At 38.1% G+C, this 17,773-nt stretch overlaps 1 protein-coding gene across 1 annotated transcript in view; it reads right to left on the bottom strand.

The window, feature by feature from the left end:
- Positions 1–17,773, bottom strand: part of LGR5 (leucine rich repeat containing G protein-coupled receptor 5) — a 146,145-nt gene that overhangs the window by 78,992 nt on the left and 49,380 nt on the right. Inside the window, exon 2 of the mRNA XM_066257668.1 lies at positions 3,864–3,935. Coding sequence (XP_066113765.1) covers positions 3,864–3,935 — 72 coding nt within the window. The remainder of the gene's footprint in view (positions 1–3,863; positions 3,936–17,773) is intronic.

The following is a 17,773-nucleotide window of genomic DNA, read 5'->3' as shown; positions in this document are numbered from 1 at the left end:
ACCTTGTAGACTTATAAAAAATCAATAACAAACGAGACCTGAATGTGCCAAAACATGTTGCACAGGCAGTAAGCGCTCCAGAATGTCAGGAGAGGGAAAAGGAGACAATGAACTGTGAGGACTTTTATTCTTTTTAGATATTTGCTCCAGATAGTCACTTTCTCCAGGGTTACACTGTATATTTGTAAACATTAAAGCAAGGAGTACCTCTAGGGCTTCGTTGATTCTTAGAGGATTTTAAACTATGGCACTGTTGCTAAGCTCCAGCGGTGGATGAGGAACAAACCGTGGCTGTCTACAGGCTTTAAAACATGTTACATGAATTAAACTAGGGAAATGATATACTATTGAGTAATTAGCACTCAGGTGAAGACCTAGTAACTTGAATTTATTAACAGTGATTTTTAAAAATTGAGTTTCGGGGTGGGAGTTTTACTAATTATTGACAATGTCAGTAGCAGTTTTCTAATGGATAAAGATATAAAACATAGAGATGTACTGAATAAGCTGAATGAAAGAGTACTTTCAAAACAATGCCTTAATTGTCATAACAAAAGACACACACACACACACACACAAAATGGCAGATATCTAAATATGTATATCTAGCTGTATGGTTGGTCATTTATCAGTTCAGGTAGAATACTATATGAAACATTCTGCTTAATTATATGCATGTATATGTAAAAACAGTAATTAAGGTTTGGCACCTGTTGAACAATACTAAATTGGTGAAATTCTACACCTGAAAATTCTGATGATACTTTCCTCATAGTCAATATATGATACTAGTGAATGAATAACCTGGTTATCCAATCGCTACCTGCTAGGTAGACCAGCAGTTTGACTCCCTCTTTTTAATTACCCCACATATACACATACACAAACACATACATACACACTACTATCATTATGAAACTCAGTATAAACCATGTTTTATTTATTTATTGTATTTTTTGAAGTGAGAAGTGAGGAGGCAGAGAGACAGACTCCTGCATGTGCCTGACTAGGATCCACCTGGCATGCCCACCAGGGGGCGATGCTCTGCCCATCTGGGGCATTGCTCCATTGCAACTGGAGCCATTCTAGCACCGGAGGCGGAGACCATGGAGACATTCTCAGCGCCCTGGCCAACTTTGCTCCAATGGAGCCTTGGCTGTGGGAGGGGAAGAGAGAGACAGAGAGAAAGGAGAGGGGGAAGGGTGGAGAAGCAGATGGGTGCTTCTCCTGTGTGCTCTGACAAGAATCGAACCCGGGGCTTCCACAAACCGGGTTGATGCTCTAGCACTGAGCCAACCGGCCAGGGTCTAAACCATGTTTTAAAGTGTTTCATTGCATAAATCACTGTGCTAGATGCTGTCGAGGAAAAGAAAAGCACACAATTCCTGACCTTCTTTCTACTTTCTGAGCCTGGCTTTGAATGTGGTTTTAAATCTTAGCTCTAATATGTTCTGACTCCATTTCTTGGGTAATTTCCTCTTTTTTCTGTATTTCAGTATTTTTTTAAAAATATGTGAACTGGAAATAATAATACTATATAACTTTATGGGGTTGTTAAGAAGATTAAGTGGGATGATATGGGTAAAATATTTTGCACAGTCTAAGTTATTGTTATTGTAATATTATTTTGAAGATTTTGAATTCTAGGTGAGAACATAAACTTAAACATAGCTAAGTCTAATAGAAACAATTAGCAACATAACAAAGGCAACCCATAAATTTAGCCTTGGGAATAAAGGAATAAACCAAGCAGAGTTAATCATTTTTCCAGGTTCTGTAAATACTATCCCCTTTTGCCACTAAAAAAATAACGACGTCTTGAAAATGTCAGTTAGATGCAACACAGAATTATATATGGAAAGTGGTCTTACTTTTAAATTTAGCTAGTTGGCTACATCAGCAGAGAAATCCAATAACAGAATGAGAAAATGGAATGAACAGTCTTTAAAAGGTGTCCTCTATTTCTAAAATTCTATGATTCCATGGTCAAGATACATAATGGAGTTTCCAGAGATATAAATGACAATTCAGATAAAACCAGCATTTTCAAATGGTAGTTCCTTCCCTCATCCCCCCCCCCCCCCCCCGGTTTTTCTCAATTACCTTTTGAAAAATTGGCCTTGGAACAGAATTAACATTCACCTTATGAAGAAAGAGAAGTTATTTTGAGTAAGTTGAGTCACTGAGGGAAGAACTCTATCAAGTTAAGTCCTTGGGGAAGTGAATTATTTATTGATTCAGTTTGTGGTAGGAAGTTGAGGTGTCCTTTTGTTATTACATATTATAAGGAAATGAAAGAGAAGAGGATAGGAAATGCATGCCTCAAAAATATGGGGACAAAGAGGACTAAACATTGTGTGCTAATTATGGGGGGCGGGGCGATGAGAAGGATAACCTTCAATAAGAAATAAGAAAATAACCCTGATGTCTGAAATTTACTAAAATTAATATTTAAAAAACATTGGCTAATGTCAACTAAATCTGTTACATTTTCTAAGGCAGCTAACTTGTTAAAGAAGCTTCTTTTACATGTTTTTGCTTCCTTATTAGTTTGTTCTTTCATTCCAAAAATTTATTATTTATTGCATACCAGCTGTGATGAAGACAGACATGATCCCAACCCTGATGAAGGTTAAATTCTAGATGCGAGAATGGCCAGAGAAAAAAGGGAAGAAAAATGAGGCTCACAGACAACCCAGAGTGAAAATTCATTCACTGAATGATTAAAACTTGCTGAACCTTCCTCAGCAAAAGCCTGCATAACAGTCTGGGCATAGTTAGCAGATTTGAGTATGAAAACAATAGCATTTTAAAAAAATATAATACTATCAGAATAAATATAAGTAAACTAAAGGGGAGAAATTTAAGAATATTACCCTCTTGGGGAAAAAAACCCCGATGTAGTGCAATTTGGTTGTGATGGAGCGTTTTTTCCACCTCCCACGGTGCTGCATCAACAATTTAAATTACTTCCCAAATTGGACTGTGACTTTAGGATTTATGTAAAAAAAAGTATTTTTAAAAGAGATTATTGCCTAAACAATTCCTTTAATCAAAAGTCAGAGGATTTATTCAACTGATGGTGCCAAACTTTCTTCATGAAGACTACCATGCATGGTACATCACTTCCTTAGTCCCCATCACTCCAAAGGTTCAAGGGATCAAATGAATTTTTAAATGCAGATTTTTGGTTTAAACAGTTCTTTTTCATCTTCTAGAAACTGATTACTAGACCTAATCAAGATTCCTCTGTGTATCATTAACCAATTTAGCTTCCTCCTTTTTATTTTATTTTATTTTTTTCACAGTGAGTTTGAGAGAGCCCAGTTTGATGTTCTCTGTGGATCTCATGTTTTTCTGTTAAAGCTTTGAGGGAAGCAAAATTTAAATGTAGGAAAATAGTAATTAAAAGTGATCAGGACACAAGCTTTGGTGCTATGAAATGTGGACTCCCCATCACAAGCCGAACCGAGCAGCAGTTTTGGTTTTGATTATAGCTTTACTTACTATTTTAATAAACATGAACCAGTATTCAAACTCTTAATATCCTGCTGTTTAACTATTTCCGAAGAGCCATCCAGCTCTTCTAGACAGTCTTTGTTTTAAAATTTTAATTTGTTTGGCTTAGTCTCACCTTCGAGTGCTGTTTAGCCTTATGGTAAACTCTTTCATAAGTTGATTTCCAGAATCATAAGCAATTCTTCCTGCCCACCCCCCAGCTAAGTGCTTCCTCATGTGCCAAAATTGTTGGTGCTGACAGCTTTTCTTCCTTGTTTTATCTGGTTCCCACAGTAAGTATGAGAGACAAACACAAGAATGTGTCCAGCGTTGACTGGACGCATCATGACTGCAGGCATACTTACAGCTCCTCTAGGAAGCGGAGACTGTGCAGAGGACTCGGGGGCAGCTGACTGATGTTGTTCATACTGAGGTCTCTGGAGAGGAAAACAGACAGCGTGTGAGGAGTGGCGTATGCCACCACAAGGAAATCCAGCTGTTCAATTCACACATTTTCAAGCAGTAGAGCCAAATGAACTCATTATTTTGCTTGACAAATGAATCGCTATTTTGCATCTTAAACATATTGTTATCCCCCACCCCCCTTCCACCATGGGCTCTCTGCCAAGTTAGAGACCCTAGGAGGAGCTTACATGGATTCAAAATGATTTAGACCATTCATGGGTATGGCTGTAATTCTTCATGTTCAAAATTATGTGAATAGGACGGCAAAGAAAAGACATAACTCAATGCTAGACATAACTCAACTTTGTGTCTTTCTTGCTTTAAATTTTGTGACAAAGAAAAATGCCTTCACCATGCAACCCTGGCAGTCCTGTTTCTCTGGGACTATAAGCACCTTGTAAGAACAAATGTTTTGATTCAAAGAAATTTAAAAAAACAAAACAAAACAAAACAAAAAGCCTATTCCCTCCTTCTAACATGTTCCTTTTGCAGGTTCTCAGATTGCATTAAATAAGTGAAATGAACCATAAAACAAGGGTGTAATGTGATCCCGCTCTGTAGCACACTTCCTGCTGGGCCTGCACAGTAGTTCCTGGCACAGGAAACAACAGCCACTTTGGGCAGAACTCAATCAATTTTTGTTTTAAGCGAAACTCCATGTAATTAGATTTTATTCTGTTTTTACTTTTCCGTTTTTTTTTAACTGTGTCATACATAATCCTACAGCATCACTGGTATATGCCATCTGTGTCTCTGTGTCCCCAAGATTGACTGCTAGACAGATTCTAATCAAGACGCAGTAAGACTTTGTATAACAGTCAGCTGAAGGTTGACTTAGAAAAAGAATCGTTGCTCAAACCCGAAGATTCAGACTAATGTCATTATAATCTCAGACCAGATCTACATACTTAAAATTTATCTTGAGATAACACAATGAGCTTCATAGTTGTTCTTTTTTAAAATTGATTTAATTGGCATATAACATTGTATTAAGTATACAACATAATTTGATATATGTATATATTGTGAAATAATTACCACAGTATTTTGCTAGCATCTATCATCACACATATTTATAAAATTTTTCTTGTGATGAGACCTTTTATTTATTTATTTATTTATTTTCATTTTTCTGAAGCTGGAAACAGGGAGAGACAGTCAGACAGACTCCCGCATGCGCCCAACCGGGATCCACCCGGCACGCCCACCATGGGGGGGCGCTCTGCCCACCAGGGGGCGATGCTCTGCCCATCCTGGGCGTCGCCATGTTGCGACCAGAGCCACTCTAGCGCCTGAGGCAGAGGCCACAGAGCCATCCCCAGCGCCTGGGCCATCTTTGCTCCAATGGAGCCTTGGCTGTGGGAGGGGAAGAGAGAGACAGAGAGGAAAGCGCGGCGGAAGGGTGGAGAAGCAAATGGGCGCTTCTCCTGTGTGCCCTGGCCGGGAATCGAACCCAGGTCCTCCGCACGCTAGGCCGACGCTCTACCGCTGAGCCAACCGGCCAGGGCGTGATGAGACCTTTTAAGATTTACTATCACAGCAACTTTCAAATACACAACTTATTATTTATTTGTTTATTTATTTATTTATTTATTTATTTATTTATTTTTAAATGAGAGGAGAGAAGACAGAAAGACAGACTCCTGTGTCCTGATTGAGATCCTCCCAGCAACTCACTGGGGCCGATGCTTATGCTCACTTGAATCAGCTGAGTTATCCTCAGCACCTGAGGCCGATGCTCGCACCAACCAAGCCACTGGCTGTGAGAGAGGAAGAGGAAAAGAAGGGGGAGAGGGAGGGGAAGAGAAGCAGATGGTTGCTTCTCACGTGTGCCCTGACTGGAAATCGAACTGGGATGTCCGCATGCTAGGCCAATGCCCTATTCACTGAGCCAACAGCCAGGGCCACACCACAGTACTGTTAATGAGAGTCACTATGCTGTACATCAGGACTGACTTATTTTATAACTGGAAGTTTATATCTTTGACCACCTTCAGCCATTTCACCGATGAGCTTAAAAAAAAACACCTGGATATTTACTGTAATTGAAATGGCCATATCCATTGCACCTAACCAGCTGGTTTCAGTATCAATAGGTTGGTTTCTTTATCAAATAATAACTTTTAATCAATGAGGCTAAGAATTGAGGAATCATTCACTTTCTGTCTTTAAAAAGTTACTAGTTTTTGGAGTTCATTTTCTGATGTTTCATTGTTGGCATATAAGAAAGCAATAGACTTTTGTATATTAATTTTGTATCCTGCGACCTTACTGTATTGGTTTATTGTTTCTAATAGTCTTTTTGTGGAGTCTTTGGGATTTTCAATGTCTAGGATCATATCATCTGCAAAAAGTGAAACCTTTACTTCTTCTTTCCCAATATGGATGCCTTTTATTTCTTTCTCTTGTCTGATTGCTCTGGCTAGAACTTTCAGCACTACGTTGAATAAGAGTGGAGAGAGTGGACAACCTTGTCTTGTTCCTGATTTTAGAGAAAAAGTCCTCAGTTTTATGCCATTTAATATGATGTTAGCTGATGGTTTATCATACAGATATATGAAAAGATGCTCATCTTCATTAGCTATTAAAAAATGCAAATCAAAACTATAATGAGATACCACCTCACATCTGTTAGATTAGCTATTATCAACAAGACAGGTAATAACAAGTGTTGGAGAAGCTGTGGAAAAAAGGAACCTTCATTCACTGTTGGTGGGAATGTAAAGTAGTACAACCATTATGGAAGAAAGTATGGTGGTTCCTCAAAAAATTAAGAATAGAACTACCATATGACCCAGCAATCCCTCTACTGGGTATATACCCCAAAAAACTCAAAAACACTGGTACGTAAAGACACATGCAGCCCCATGTTCATTGCAGCATTGTTCACAGTGGCCAAGACATGGAAACAACCAAAAAACCCTTCAATAGATGATTGGATAAAGAAGATATGGTACATATATACTATGGAATACTACTTAGACATAAGAAATGATGACATAGGATCATTTACAACAACAAAATGGATGGACCTTGATAACATTATACTGAGTGAAATAAGTAAATCAGAAAAAACTAAGAACTGTATGATTCCATACATAGGTGGGACACAAAAATGAGACTCATGGACATAGACAAGAGTGTGGTGGTTACCGGAGGGAGGGAAAGGGAAGAGAGGGAGAGGGTTGGGGGAGGTGAGGGCACAAAGAAAACCAGATAGAAGGTGACGGAAGACAATTTGACTTTGGGTGATGGGTATACAGCATAATCAAATGTCAAAATAACCTGGAGATGTTTTCTCTGAATCTATGTACCCTAATTAATTAATGTCACCCATTATAATTAATAAAAAAAAATTCCTCCCCCTCAAAAAAAAGTTACTAGTGGGAGCATTTTAGCTCTTGCTGCCCAGCAATTGTCCTCAGGTTTGGGTCAAATGAACTCTCATAAAAATTTTTGAAAAGTCACTAGTATGTACACAAAAAATAAAGTATTTTGTTAAATGTTTTAGAGTGTGGTAAAAAAGCAGAATTATTAATTTTAATGTTGGTGGACAATAATATAGCTGAGTTTAATGCCATATTCTCAAACTAAAATAATGCCATATTTATATGGCAATATAATAAATAAACTAAATAATGCCAAAAATGCAGATTAAAAAAATTTTCTATTGTCCACATTTTAAAAATCTGGTTTTTTTCTGGCGTTTTTCAGATAAGTGAGCCATACAACTGACTAGAATTTTTGATTTTTTTGTGCGGAAGTTTATTTGAATTAGTAAAGTTGTTTAGTTCCCCGAAGAGACATGGATTAAATCAATCAATACAATTTCTATATTCCTATCAGAGATTCTGTAATCTCTGCAAAGACTTGATATTTCTCAATTCACTTTTTAAAATTGATATTCCACTTATGTCCTAAAAAGGATCAAGGTGGTTTGCTTTCAGAGCATGTTTACTGGTAACCAGATCAGACCAGTCTCAGCATTAAGACAGCTGGCGGGAAGAGCACCGACTTTCCTCTCCTCTGATACATTTCTGTGTGATGTGCAACTCAACTGGGACAAACATTGATCTTGTCTATGTGCAGAAAGGTCTAAATAGAACAAGGACATTTATACACTGAGATTCATAGCACTCCACATTATTATTTTCTTATAAGATTAAAAAATATTTTATTTATTGATTTTACAGGGAGAGGAGAGAAGGAGTGGGGGAGCAAGAAAAAAAGTTGCTTCACTTTAGTTGTTAGTTGTTTTTGCTTGTTGCATGTGTCTTGACCCGGCAAGCCCAGGGTTTCAAACCGGCGACCTCAGCATTCCAGGTCTACACTCTATCCACTGTGCCACCACAGATCTTGCTAGCACTCTACATTATTTTAATATTTATTATCAGATTTCAGGTACCTGAATATGAAGCTTATATATTATATGAGTATTCACTTGCAGGGTCCCCACTGGAGCACTTTTTAAATAGAGCAGCAAAAATAGTGCAGGCATTGGTAGGGTATAGTGTCGCAGGTTTGAATTCAGACCTCTCCATTCACTAGCTGCATGATCTTGGGAAAATTAACCTCCCTGTGCAGGCTTCCTCATATCTATCTATCTATTTATTTATTTAGTTTAAAATTTTTTATATTATTTATTTATTTTTACAGAGACAGAGAGAGAGAGTCAGAAAGAGGGATAGATAGGGACAGACAGACAGGAATGAGAGAGATGAGAAGCATCAATCATCAGTTTTTCATTGCGACACCTCAGTTGTTCATTGATTGCTTTTTCATATGTGCCTTGACTGTGGGCCTTCAGTAGACCGAGTAACCCCTTGCTCAAGCCAGCAACCTTGAGTCCAAGCTGGTGAGCTTTGCTCAAACCAGATGAGCCTGCGCCCAAGCTGGCGACCTCGAGGTCTCGAACCTGGGTCCTCCACATCCCAGTCCGACACTCTATCCACTGCACCACTGCCTGGTCAGGCCAGGCTTCCTCATATTTAAACAAGGGTGTCTCTACAGTAATAATTTGAGTCCCTATGATTAGCTGTTTCCAATCAGAAGAGAGTGACTTAATTTTCTTAAAGAAGAAAGTATCTCCCTTTCCCATAGGAATTAATAAATTCTTTGTGCTACCTGACACTGGGGTTCCTCTTAGAAAATGAGCTAGTACCACTAAACCAAAACCTTATCACCTGTTTTCAAACACAGGCTATTTTCTTTTAAAGAGTTTTTAGCAATGCATATATAAGCCTAGAGCAGAAAACAACTTAATAATGACCATCTAAGGTAAAACGAAATAGTCCTTTAAAATATAAATTCAAAGTGGGTTAGGTAAAATTGAATTTGTTTGCATTCATTTTTTTCCTTCTGTCAGTACCTTTTGCAACAATGTTCAGACGGAATAGTGGTCTTCTAGCTCAGTGCTTCCCAAACTATCCATGGTGAAAGACCAAGTTTTAAAAATTCCTAACTTGGAATAGAGTGTTGGCCTGGCATGCAGGAGTCCCGGGTTTGATTCCTGGCCAAGGCACACAGGAGAAGTGCCCATCTGCTTCTCCACCCTTCCCCCTCTCCTTCCTCTCTGTCTCTCTCTTCCCCTCCAGCAGCCAAGGCTCCATTGGAGCAAAGTTGGCCCAGGTGCTGAGGATGGCTTTATGGCCTTGGCCCAGGCGCTGAGGATGGCTCTATGGCCTCTGCCTCAGGCTCTATAATGGCTCTGGTTGCAACAGAGCAACACCCCAGATGGCAGAGCATCGCCCCCTGGTGGGCATGCTGGTGGATCCCGGTCAGGCGCATGTGGGAGTCTGTCTGACTGCCTCCCTGTTTCCAACTTCAGAAAAAAAAAATCCTAACTTGCTGTGGATTTATATTTTTATAAAATATAGTAAAAATTAATTATTAAAAAATGAAACAAAAACACAAAGATATACAAAATGAAGCCTTAGTGTTTTGTTATGTGATTGAGCAGAGATTATTCAACTACTAGAAAAGTTTCTAAACCTTTACTCTCAAATCCGTATCTGTGTGCATCAGTAAGAGATAGCCATGGGCAGGATGGATCCTCAGACCACTCTTAGGTTAGCAATGCTTTCTTGCCTTCATGTTAAGAAGGGTGAGGCTTAAATTACTTGAGTAATTTAACTCAACTTTGAGTTGAAAATGATAGAATGAGAACAACCTTTCTACTCTGTGCAAAAATACCCTCATTCTGACTCTTGAATTATTTTTAAATCTTTCCTTTCATTTTTTTTCTATAGTATTTGGTCTTTCCAATACCCGAAACACATATAACCTTAGCAGCAAGTGGGGTGTGTGTGTCTTAGAATCATTCCCAAGCCTGTACATTATTTCCTTCTTAGACTATTATTTTTAAAAATGGCTCTATTTTATACCGCATTTTCCCCATGATTCAGTTTCTTAAAATCAATGAAGCAACAGAATGGATATCTTTAATTTTTTTTTCATCTTTTGCCAAGATGTTAGAATTAATTTTGAAGAACTGGTCACTAGGTAAAAAGATCTCAGGCCTGACCTGTGGTGGCGCAGTGGATAAAGCGTCGACCTGGAAATGCTGAGGTCGCCTGTTCGAAACCCTGGGCTTGCCTGGTCAAGGCACATATGGGAGTTGATGCTTCCAGCTCCTCCCCCCTGTCTCTCTCTCTTCTCTCTCTCTCTCTCCTCTCTAAAATGAATAAATAAAATAAAAATTAAAAAATAAAATTAAATTAAATTAAAAAATCACCTCAGAAACCTTAAAAAATATGAACGCCTGGGCACTAGCCCCCAAGTTTCTGAATTAATTTGTCCAGTATGAACCCTGGGATTTTTAGAAGCTTCTCGGAGCAACTGTAAATTTCTAGGTGATTGTTCTGAGCTGTACAACTCACTCAAAATTTAGGAGGCTTGAGATGATTGAAGGTACTGTTTCTTACGATTAGAGGGCTCCATCCAAGTAGACAGTATCTTTCTCCTCAAAATGTTTTTTGTTGCTTGCAGCTCTATTATTTTTTTCTTCATTTGACAAATACTAATTGTGGGCAGGTCGAGGAATACAGTGGAGAATGAACCTAAGTCATCTTCAATTTTTCCCTTGCCCACTGTCCCTATGTCCATAAGATGAGCAGTGGTAATTCTACTCTAGAGCTTGCTTTTCAATCTGGCCTCTTTTTCTTTCTTCTTGGTTCTACCTTTGGTCAGGTCCTTGTACTGATACCTGCTTACTGTGTCTCTTTATTTTAGGTCATCTTCTACACCATGGCCACAGAGGTCGCCCTGAAAAGTTCATCTGATTGTCACTCCACTCAGAGTCACGGTTAGCCAATAGCAAGGGAATGTCCTTAGGTGGATAATGTGGAAGAGGGCTTCTCTGGAGGCGTGTGCATATTACAGAAAAGATCTTTCTCCTGAAATAGCCACAGAGCAGGGTGAACGCTTGGCAAGCAGAGCTTGGCTTGAGTTCAGCCCCATGGAGGAGCTCCTGCTCAACTGTAGCCATATGGGACGCCCTGTTTGAGAACTTCTACTGGCTCCAGGCCTCTTAGAGGAACGAATGCCCAAACTTCTTAGGCTTTTCACAATCTGGCCTAACATTTGTTTCCACCTTGATTTGACACCACTTTTTTTCTATGCACTGTGGGCTCCAGCTACCTTGAAATTCTTGCTGTTCCCCTCTGTGTCTCTCTGCCTTTACACATTCTCTTTTTCTAGAATGCATTAGTGATTCTCTTTTTCTAGAATGCATTAGTCTCTCTATTTTCAAATTACTAATTCTGTGCTCCCCCACTTGACTCTCTCCATTTGAGATCTAGCTTAACAGACCCTTGTGTTTCTGACACAACCTCTTATCTTTAGGCTTGGTTGTTTTCTATTTCCACCTCTAGTCCTTTGATACTTCCAGTATCAAAGCCTTGTTTTAGCCTAAGAGCCTAGCTTGGATCACGCATTGATCACCTGGATCACTATCTTACCAACACCTTCAACTCCCTAGCCCCCATCTTCTGTTTCATTCTTTGGGCAAAACTCTAGCTCTGGAAAAACACCCTAGTCCTTCCTCTCTGTTACTCTCCCAGGGTCCTGAGTGATACTAGATAATAAAAACTCACAAATGTGTGGAGTGGTGACTATAAGTTCATGGTCTTTGTGGATTCTCAACACTGCTGCACAACTGTTATTTGTTATTGCTCAACCTACTCCCACAGGGACTGTTGCCAACCTTTACCACTTGCCTCAAATTTCTTAATCAAGAACTATTCCCATTATGGGACACCTTCCCTCTTACTTCATGGAAATAAATGGAATTCTTTAGACCACCAAACATGTAATAGGCCAAATTCTTGTTCTCTTTTATCATCTGCTTACTATCCCCACACTTTTCTCCTTGCCTAGTCTTGCTCCTGGGTCCCATCCCTCTAGGATGCTACAGCATATTACTCCATAAATAATTCCTTTGATTTCCTGTAATTTAGACTTTTTTCCTTTTCCACAACTAAAGCAAAAGGAAAGCAGGATCTTTCAATCCCATGTCTTCCTTACCTGTGACCTACTCTTTCTCATTCCCGTTGGGGTTGTTTCTGAACTTCAGTTATAGTTTCCACTTCCCATTTCTTTTCTGGCCACAATACACAAGCTTCCATCTCTACATCCCAATAAAACTGCTCTTGCCAAAGACACAACCACCTCCATGCTGTGTTTATCAAGTCTGATAAACACATGACTGACTGGGCCTCTCTCTTGAATTAGGTGTGCTCTTTCTGGAAACATAGTCTATTGTCTCTAAGTCATCATGCTCTCAGGATCCTTTTCATACTTACCCAACCTTTCTGCTTTATAGACTCCTTTGTGGAATTTTTTGTATCTACCTCTTAAATGTCAGTGTTCTCTGGACTTGTGCCCTTGACCTCGTGCTTGTCAATCTCTACCCCCCCCCCCCCCCCGTTTTTGCGGCTATTACTTACTCTCATGGGTTTAAGTATCACTTAGATGCCTATAACCTTCTAAATCCATATTCCGAGTCCTAATCTCTCTCCTAAGGTTCAGAATCATAAAATGAATTATCTTCTGGATGTGTCCACTTAGCAGTCTCATAAGAACGTACCACATTCAAAATGGAAATAATTCTTTGCTGTTCCAAATCTGTCTGTTTTCCTGTAGAGCCAGTTTCTAGTTAATGCCACTAGAGCCATCTTCCAGTCAAAAATGCTTAAATCTTGGAAACGATTCAAGCTTTGCTCCTTTTTTTCTTTATTGCTGGCTATTCCTTTTTCTCTCTTTCTACCCCTTCCTGTCGCAGGCCCTCGCCGCCTCTGACCCAGTCACTTGACACTGCTCCCAGGGCTGTGGCTGGCTCTCCCAGTCTTATCCTTTCAGGCCCACCTTCCGGACGGCAATGAGTTTGAAGTGTAAAACATTCAGAATTAGCCAAAACACCACCTTACTTAAAACCTTTCCAAATGAAACCCACATTTAGTATTACATTCAAGCTCCATTGTGTAGCATACCAACCCTTCACCACCCTGGCATAATGATTCTAATTCATCCTTCAAGGTCTGATGGAGAGTGTCAGCTTCTAGCCAAGTCTTGCCATGTAGAAGAGACTCAAAGAATGTTAACTCAAACTCTTTTCTACTGCCTTCTTCCTGTGAAGCAGATGATCTATCCATTAAAGAAATCATGTTTCTCATCACATGGCCACACTGTTCTAAGTGTGAGGTGTATAACTCTTTTGGTATAGAACACTCTGGAGGCCAAACCCACTTTGTGCAGTGTCCACTCCTACAATGATGTTTGCTCACAATTGGAGTTGCAGTTTCTCTTTTCACTAGACTCTATTTGCTTTCTGTCCTAGGGATTCCCCAGAGATTCTCAGTCTCTGAAGCTCCCTTTCTACTCCTATGCTCAACACCTCTATGCTGCTGCTTCTGCTTGTCCTCTTGCTTCTTCTTTCCTTCTCCCATCTCCGCTTCCTCCTCCTTCTGTTTCCTCTTCCTCTTCTTTTCTTCTATATTTCCTTTTCTCCTCCTCCTGCCACACTGTCTTTCCTCTCATGTCTATGGAATTGTGGGACGGATGACTGCAGTAGGTACTTAGTCTGCCATCTTCAAATCCAGTCACACTTTCTTTTTGAGACTTGGGACCTAAATTAGTGAACGAAGAGGCTGTTTCTTATAGTGTAACTATTAAACAAATGAATAAAACAACAACAACAACAAAAAATGGTTCCTGAATCTCTGCCACAGTTGAAGACAAATATTTTCTTCTTTAGCAGCTTAGTGCAATTCCTATTTTTTCTAAGTACAATCCTTTAAAACTTGTCTTGGGAGATCCAGTAGCATTTAGCTTCCTGCCAGGCACCTTTGTTAACAGTGCATCCAGGCTGGAGCCATTCCAGCACTTTTTAATTGATCACTTTTCAAATATGCTTCTGAAGATAAGCTGTGAACTTCAAAAGGAAAGGCACAGTCTTGAGTAGCATTTTATGATAGATTGAATAGTGTTATTTCCAAGTACATTTCTCATGTTATTGTTTTTCACTTCAAAATAATGTACCTTTGAAAATTAATTTTTACTGAAGTATAACATATAGGGAAAAATGAAGAAATCTTAACTGTCCAGCTTAATGAATTTTCAGGGTGAACACATCCTGGTACCTAAGAAACCATCACCTCAGAAGCTCCCTCATGTTCCCTTCCACTCACTGCTCCCCCCAAAAGGATCTAGGCTGCTCACTTCTAGTACTTCATATTAGGTTTTTCTTGGTTTTGATCTGCATTTAAATGGAATCATACAACACGTATATATTTTTAAGATTTTATTTTTAGATCAGTTTTAGGTTTACAGGAAAACTGAGAGGAAGCCACAGAGATTTCCCATATAATCTTTTCCCCACACACGCAGACCCTCTCCATTATCAACATGGCCCACCAGAGTGGTCCATTTCTCACAACTGATGGACTATTGACACATTATTATCATCCAAAGTCTATAGTTTTCTTTAGGGTTTACTCTTGGTGTTATACATTCTATGGGTTTGGGCAAATGTATAATAACATATACCCACTATTGGAGTATCATATGGCATATTTTCACTACTCTAAAAATCTTCTGCACTTTGTCTATTCATCTCTCTCTTTGCCCACCACCCCTCTTGGCAATCACTGAACTTTTTACTATCTTCATAGTTTGCTTTTTCCAGAATGTCATGTACTTAGAACCATACAGCATGTATTTTTTTCAGATTGACTTTTTTTCACTTAGTAGTACAGGATATAGTTTTATTTTTCTAGTTCATTATGTTTATGAGATTTATCAATGTGTGGTTCCTATCAATAGTTTATTTCTCCTCAGTACAATATGTTATCTCATTGTTTTATTATACCACAATTTCTTTATCCACTCCACTGTTTGGTTGAATATTTGGGTTCTTTTCAATGTGTGGTTATTATGAACAGTGCTGCTATAAACATACTTAAATATGTCTTATGTTGAATAAATTATATGTGTGCATTTCTGTTGGGTATATATCTAGGAGTGGAATTGCTGGGTCTTGGTGCATATATGTTAAACTAATAGTAATTAGATCTTGCCAAATAGTTTTCTAAAGTTGTTTGACTGATTCATACTTTCACTAGTACTATAAAAGAATTCTAATTGTTTGACATCCAATTGTTTCCATTTGTTATCACCAAAATTGATATTTTTTCTTTTAAATTTTAGTCATTTTGGTTAGATTATAATGCTACTCATTGTGGTTATAATTTGCATTTCCTCATCTCTAAGACAGTTGAGTATCTTTTCATATGACTTTTGGCCATCAGGATACCCTTTTTTTACAGAAGAATATGTTGTCTTACATGATGACAATCCAATTAAAGGCAAAACTTACTTGTAACAAGTAGAACTGATATGTAAAGGACTAGCCAATAATCCTTTCATTCTTCTCCTCATATTATTATTCTTCCTGAGGTTTCAAAGGTACTTTTTGAAATAAGTGTAATCGGTAATAGCGTGTATTCTGGAGCTATTCAGCCTGGTTCTGAGTCCTGGCTTTGCTGTTTCTGAGCTGAATAACTTCCAGCAAGTTATTTAACATCTCTGTGTCTCAGTTACCTAATCTATGAAATGGAGATGATAATAGTATCCGCATCATAGAATTGTGAGAAATAATTGAGCTAACACATGTAAATTACTTAAAATAGTAATTGGAATAGTGTAAGCACTACATATTTTGTTATCATTATTATAATGAAATCTCTTAATGTTTTTACAAATTGAAACTCTTAACCGTTACAGACATTAACAAGAGTAGAGAAATATTAGCTAATTGATGCTTATGGTTATCTTGAAAAATCTTTTTAAAATTACAGGATAATTAAAAAAAGTCTTTAGATACAACTGGTTTATGTTCTATTGGTCTCTTTGCTTTGTTAATAAATTTTTAATGGAAGCTTTGAAAAGAAAGAGCTTCAAAGCAAAACTCATTTAAAAAAAATTACATTAGCATTCTCATCTCATAGATAGAAATAGTTAATGTGACTGGGTGTTCATCTGCCTTATTTATATTATGTCAATAACAAGAGGAGAGATAAAGTTCATTATTTGTGGGGAGATCACTTATTTAAAAATCTCATGTGCTTAGAACACACCCTAAAATAGAGAAATAGGCAAACAGACAACAAAACAAAACAAAGAAAAAATAACTATAGCAAATCAATCCCTTTTTAAACAGTCAGACTCAAAAGCCCATGAAGTTAGTCATGAATGCTTGTGCACTTTTCGCAGAGGGGAAGGTTCCAATCAGAAGAAAAGTATTTTTTATATGGAAAATCTTGGTGGGTTTTTTCTTCTGTTTTGTTTTGAAATCCAGAGCAACAAGCTACCAGTGGGAGGCAGACTCAACAAGGCTGGTCATGATGTGGGAATGTGGACGCAAGAACTAAAATAATAATAATAATAATAATAATTAATAATAATGTCATAAAATGCATAGGTCTTTGATCATTTAGTGTAATACGTACAGATATTTCAAAAGCTATCAACCAATTTGGAACCATTTTTTACCCCTAACCTAGTGTAGCACTTTATACATTCTAGAGAAATATCCAATCACCAAAAATCATCAGAAAAGTTTAAGTAGCTAGGAATACCATTAGGTTCTAACTCTTTTGCCTATTTTCTGTGAACAATTTTTAGCCTTGAACTTGCACCTGTGATACAGATCTGTATTTCTAACAGTTTCCTTTTTTAACTTCTCCATGTGGTCAATCGATCAGTCATCTAAAATGCAACATATTTCAAACTGAACTGATTTTCTCTCTTTTCCTCAAACCAGCTTTCCCCTTTGTGTTTCCTCATCTTGATTAATGATTACCATTCTTTTAAGCAGCCAAGCTAGAAACATAGGGTTTTTTTTCATTGTCTTATTTATCTCTACTCTCTTCTAAATGGTCATTAGTACTACATAGTACTATAATATTATGTCTATATATATACTATAGTATTATATCTCTGAAATATTTCTAGAATAATAATAACAACAGTTATGATATATACACACATATCCCAACACAATCTAATGAATGTTCAGACAACAGCTTATTTTATAGATGAAGAAACAGAGGCACATAAAACTTCAGTTTTCCTAGGGTGATGCTAGCAGTAAGTGGCAGAGACAGGGTCTAAATCAGGTCTGTCTGACTCCAAAGTTGATGGAATCAACCTCTTTGTAGCTACACTGTAGACTGGAATCCATGATTTATTCTCCAGTTTTTGCTTCTGTAGCTTAAATTTAGGTCTTAATATTCGCTTGACCTTTTTCATTCCT

This window comes from Saccopteryx bilineata, chromosome 2 (assembly GCF_036850765.1).
Source record: "Saccopteryx bilineata isolate mSacBil1 chromosome 2, mSacBil1_pri_phased_curated, whole genome shotgun sequence".
Lineage (NCBI taxonomy): Eukaryota > Metazoa > Chordata > Mammalia > Chiroptera > Emballonuridae > Saccopteryx > Saccopteryx bilineata.
The sequence above is the reverse complement of the archived record's forward strand: the minus strand, read 5'-3'. Positions and strand labels throughout refer to the sequence as shown.